General features: G+C 51.2%; 1 protein-coding gene across 1 annotated transcript in view; it reads right to left on the bottom strand.

The window, feature by feature from the left end:
- Positions 1-6000, bottom strand: part of LOC110513475 (intermembrane lipid transfer protein VPS13B) — a gene marked incomplete at its 3' end in the record, with an annotated part of 690119 nt that overhangs the window by 252620 nt on the left and 431499 nt on the right. The window contains 1 exon segment of the mRNA XM_090228566.1: positions 941-1068. Coding sequence (XP_090084692.1) covers positions 941-1068 — 128 coding nt within the window.

Genomic DNA, 6000 nt, shown 5'->3' with positions numbered 1-6000 from the left:
CCCTCACAGTTTACTATCACACATCTATCCCCTCGCAGTTTACTATCACACATCTAACCCCTCACAGTTTACTATCACACATCTAACCCCTCACAGTTTACTTTCACACATCTCCCCCCTCACAGTTTTCACACACCTTCTCCTTCTCAACTCGAAGTGGATTCAGCAGTCAACCAGTACAACAACACATTCTACTGTCCTTTTCCAGAAAAATCCCCCGTGACTAATTGGGTACATGTGTATCAGAAGAGTCAGCCATTAGGTATTGTGTTTACACCACAGTCAAATAAACTAACTGACTGTGTTTGGAATCTCCAGTCGGTCCTTCAGTACCAGCTGTGGGACGGTTCTGTTCAGCTCTACTGACAGCAGGACAGAGACAGAACCACTGATCACTGTTACACGGTGTGGTCAGGACCCAACTGTACTGGGCTGAGAGGAGGAGACGCCACGCAGGGACGGACGGACGCGCCACAGGGTGGTGAGGTATCAGAGGATGGTTGGGAAGAAGTGGAGAGGAAGACAGGGAGAGAGATGGTGGGAGGAGAGGGAGAGGAGGAGAGGCAGAGGAGGAGAGGCAGAGGAGGAGGGAGGAGAGGGAGAGGAGGAGGGAGGAGACGCCACGCAGGAACGGACGGACGCGCCACAGGGTGGTGGGGTATCAGAGGATCGTTGGGAAGAAGTGGAGAGGAAGACAGGGAGAGGAGGAGGTGGGGAGGAGATGGCGAGGAGGAGGAGGAGGGGGGAGCGAGAGGAAGACGTATAGAGAGATGGTGGGAGGAGAGGGAGAGGGGGAGGACAGGGAGAGGAGGAGGGGGGAGGAGTGGGAGGAGTGGGAGAGGAAGACATGTAGAGAGATGGTGGGAGGAGAGAGAGAGGAGGAGGGGAGGAGAGGGAGAGGAGGAGGGGGGAGAGGGAGAGGAGTGAGAAGCGTATGTACCTGTAGTGTGAGTCGTTTGACGGCGTCCCAGACGTGAGTAATTAGCTCCTTCATTCGTTCCTCTGGGGTGGTCCAGGTCTCTGGAGAGGAAGGCATCACCTTCATAGGGATGGACAGAGGACGGGACTCTGGGGAGGGAGGGAAAAAGAGAGAGGGGGAGAGAGGGAGAGAGAGACAGAGTGAGAGGGAGAGAGACAGAGGGAGGGAGAGAGAGAGAGAGAGTGAGAGGGAGAGAGACAGAGAGAGAGGGAGAGAGAGAGAGAGAGAGAGAGAGTGAGAGAGAGAGAAGCACGGTTAATATACCATTATTAGGAGATGGGACCAGAGAGAATGGGAGAGAGAACACAACAGAGTCCTAACAGGAGAGAGAGAGGAACATATATATATGGAGCAGAGAGACATATCTACAGAGCAGAGAGACATATCTACAGAGCAGAGAGACATATCTACAGAGCAGAGAGACAGATCTACAGAGCAGAGAGACATATCCACAGGGCAGAGAGACAGATCTACAGAGCAGAGAGACAGATCTACAGAGCAGAGAGACATATCTACAGGGCAGAGAGACAGATCTACAGAGCAGAGCAGGTTTGAACGTCAGATCCTCATCAGTATGGTACATGTATCAGTCAGGACATCTGAACGACACTTCACTGTGAGCTCATCTGTGAACCCACAGAGAGAGAGAGATGAAAAGCCAAGGGGAGTGTGAACATTCATGATGGTGGACAGAGATATTCATGACAAGGCTTGAAGGTCCTGTCTCCTGACGTGACTACGGATGTTTGTTCCAGCCAGCAGATACTGATGGTAACAAACAGACACACATATCACCACACAACACAAACCACCAAGCCCTGTTAAACTAGCCTGACCAGGAGACCTCCCCGTTAAACTAGCCTGACCAGGAGACCGCCCCGTTAAACTAGCCTGACCAGGAGACCGCCCCGTTAAACTAGCCTGACCAGGAGACCGCCCCGTTAAACTAGCCTGACCAGGAGACCGCCCCGTTAAACTAGCCTGACCAGGAGACCGCCCCGTTAAACTAGCCTGACCAGGAGACCGCCCCGTTAAACTAGCCTGACCAGGAGACCTCCCCGTTAAACTAGCCTGACCAGGAGACCGCCCCGTTAAACTAGCCTGACCAGGAGACCGCCCCGTTAAACTAGCCTGACCAGGAGACCTCCCCGTTAAACTAGCCTGACCAGGAGACCTCCCCGTTAAACTAGCCTGACCAGGAGACCGCCCGTTAAACTAGCCTGACCAGGAGACCGCCCCGTTAAACTAGCCTGACCAGGAGACCTCCCCGTTAAACTAGCCTGACCAGGGAGCAAGCCCCGTTAAACTAGCCTGACCAGGAGCAAGCCCCGTTAAACTAGCCTGACCAGGAGACCTCCCCGTTAAACTAGCCTGACCAGGAGACCGCCCCGTTAAACTAGCCTGACCAGGAGCAAGCCCCGTTAAACTAGCCTGACCAGGAGACCTCCCCGTTAAACTAGCCTGACCAGGAGACCTCCCCGTTAAACTAGCCTGACCAGGAGACCGCCCCGTTAAACTAGCCTGACCAGGAGACCGCCCCGTTAAACTAGCCTGACCAGGAGACCGCCCCGTTAAACTAGCCTGACCAGGAGACCGCCCCGTTAAACTAGCCTGACCAGGAGACCGCCCCGTTAAACTAGCCTGACCAGGAGACCGCCCCGTTAAACTAGCCTGACCAGGAGACCGCCCCGTTAAACTAGCCTGACCAGGAGACCGCCCCGTTAAACTAGCCTGACCAGGAGACCGCCCCGTTAAACTAGCCTGACCAGGAGACCGCCCCGTTAAACTAGCCTGACCAGGAGACCGCCCCGTTAAACTAGCCTGACCAGGAGACCTCCCCGTTAAACTAGCCTGACCAGGAGACCGCCCCGTTAAACTAGCCTGACCAGGAGACCTCCCCGTTAAACTAGCCTGACCAGGAGACCGCCCCGTTAAACTAGCCTGACCAGGAGACCGCCCCGTTAAACTAGCCTGACCAGGAGACCACCCCGTTAAACTAGCCAGACCAGGAGACCGCCCCGTTAAACTAGCCTGACCAGGAGACCTCCCCGTTAAACTAGCCTGACCAGGAGACCGCCCCGTTAAACTAGCCTGACCAGGAGACCGCCCCGTTAAACTAGCCTGACCAGGAGACCGCCCCGTTAAACTAGCCTGACCAGGAGACCTCCCCGTTAAACTAGCCTGACCAGGAGACCGCCCCGTTAAACTAGCCTGACCAGGAGACCGCCCCGTTAAACTAGCCTGACCAGGAGACCGCCCCGTTAAACTAGCCTGACCAGGAGACCGCCCCGTTAAACTAGCCTGACCAGGAGACCGCCCCGTTAAACTAGCCTGACCAGGAGACCGCCCCGTTAAACTAGCCTGACCAGGAGACCGCCCCGTTAAACTAGCCTGACCAGGAGACCACCCCGTTAAACTAGCCTGACCAGGAGACAGCCCGCCCCGTTAAACTAGCCTGACCAGGAGACCGCCCCGTTAAACTAGCCTGACCAGGAGACCGCCCCGTTAAACTAGCCTGACCAGGAGACCGCCCCATTAAACTAGCCTGACCAGGAGACCGCCCCGTTAAACTAGCCTGACCAGGAGACCACCCCGTTAAACTAGCCTGACCAGGAGACCGCCCCGTTAAACTAGCCTGACCAGGAGACCGCCCCGTTAAACTAGCCTGACCAGGAGACCGCCCCGTTAAACTAGCCTGACCAGGAGACCTCCCCGTTAAACTAGCCTGACCAGGAGACCTCCCCGTTAAACTAGCCTGACCAGGAGACCTCCCCGTTAAACTAGCCTGACCAGGAGACCGCCCCGTTAAACTAGCCTGACCAGGAGACCGCCCCGTTAAACTAGCCTGACCAGGAGACCTCCCCGTTAAACTAGCCTGACCAGGAGACCGCCCCGTTAAACTAGCCTGACCAGGAGACCGCCCCGTTAAACTAGCCTGACCAGGAGACCGCCCCGTTAAACTAGCCTGACCAGGAGACCGCCCCGTTAAACTAGCCTGACCAGGAGACCGCCCCGTTAAACTAGCCTGACCAGGAGACCGCCCCGTTAAACTAGCCTGACGACTCAAACTGCTCTATATACTCAAGTCTGAAGGCACACTACCATTGGTTGAGGTTCATTCCACCAAAGCAACGTAAACTCCAGTCTGAAGGCACGCTACCATTGTGTGACGTTGAACCTGAACCAAAGAATCTTTGAGACGTGTTTCCTGGAGACGGCGGATATAAAATACATTTTTAAAACATCCGCAACAATTTTATCCGTTCGACAGGGCTGGATTGTTATTTTGTCAAACTTCCTTTATTGCGACAAACGATGGAAACCGTTTTTTTAGAATATATGCCGATTGCCAGGTGTAGTAGACCTCACAGTGAAATGCTGAATACAACAGGTGTAGTAGACCTTACAGTGAAATGCTGAATACAACAGGTGTAGTAGACCTCACAGTGAAATGCTGAATACAACAAGTGTAGTAGACCTCACAGTGAAATGCTGAATACAACAGGTGTAGTAGACCTTACAGTGAAATGCTGAATACAACAGGTGTAGTAGACCTCACAGTGAAATGCTGAATACAACAGGTGTAGTAGACCTCACAGTGAAATGCTGAATACAACAGGTGTAGTAGACCTCACAGTGAAATGCTGAATACAACAGGTGTAGTAGACCTCACAGTGAAATGCTGAATACAACAGGTGTGGTAGACCTTACAGTGAAATGCTGAATACAACAGGTGTAGTAGACCTCACAGTGAAATGCTGAATACAACAGGTGTAGTAGACCTCACAGTGAAATGCTGAATACAACAGGTGTAGTAGACCTTACAGTGAAATGCTGATTACAACAGGTGTAGTAGACCTTACAGTGAAATGCTGAATACAACAGGTGTAGTAGACCTCACAGTGAAATGCTGAATACAACAGGTGTAGTAGACCTCACAGTGAAATGCTGAATACAACAGGTGTAGTAGACCTCACAGTGAAATGCTGAATACAACAGGTGTAGTAGACCTTACAGTGAAACGCTGAATACAACAGGTGTAGTAGACCTCACAGTGAAATGCTGAATACAACAGGTGTAGTAGACCTCACAGTGAAATGCTGAATACAACAGGTGTAGTAGACCTTCCAGTGAAATGCTGAATACAACAGGTGTAGTAGACCTTACAGTGAAATGCTGAATACAACAGGTGTAGTAGACCTTACAGTGAAATGCTGAATACAACAGGTGTAGTAGACCTCACAGTGAAATGCTGAATACAACAGGTGTAGTAGACCCCACAGTGAAATGCTGAATACAACAGGTGTAGTAGACCTCACAGTGAAATGCTGAATACAACAGGTGTAGTAGACCTTACAGTGAAATTCTGAATACAACAGGTGTAGTAGACCTTACAGTGAAATACTGAATACAACAGGTGTAGTAGACCTTACAGTGAAATACTGAATACAACAGGTGTAGTAGACCTTACAGTGAAATGCTGAATACAACAGGTGTAGTAGACCTTACAGTGAAATGCTGAATACAACAGGTGTAGTAGACCTCACAGTGAAATGCTGATTACAACAGGTGTAGTAGACCTTCCAGTAAAATGCTGAATACAACAGGTGTAGTAGACCTTACAGTAAAATGCTGAATACAACAGGTGTAGTAGACCTTACAGTGAAATGCTGAATACAACAGGTGTAGTAGACCTTACAGTAAAATGTTGAATACAACAGGTGTAGAAAATAGCAAACCACCCATCCACCACCATATAGCGTCAGTTAGCTAGCTACAGTAGAGGGCATGGTAAAGCCATCAGTGTGGCTAGAATTAGCATCAGTTAGCTAGCTAGCTACATTAGAGGCCATGGTAAAGCCATTAGTGTGGCTAGCATTAGCATCAGCTAGCTAGCTACAGTAGATGGCATGGTAAAGCCATCAGTGTGGCTAGCATTAGCATCAGTTAGCTAGCTACAGTAGAGAGGGCATGGTAAAGCCATCAGTGTGGCTAGCATTAGCGTCAGTTAGTTAGCTAGC

This window comes from Oncorhynchus mykiss, unplaced genomic scaffold (assembly GCF_057628025.1).
Source record: "Oncorhynchus mykiss isolate SJ-2025 unplaced genomic scaffold, ASM5762802v1 scaffold93, whole genome shotgun sequence".
NCBI lineage: Eukaryota > Metazoa > Chordata > Actinopteri > Salmoniformes > Salmonidae > Oncorhynchus > Oncorhynchus mykiss.
This window is presented reverse-complemented; position numbering and strand designations above follow the sequence as displayed.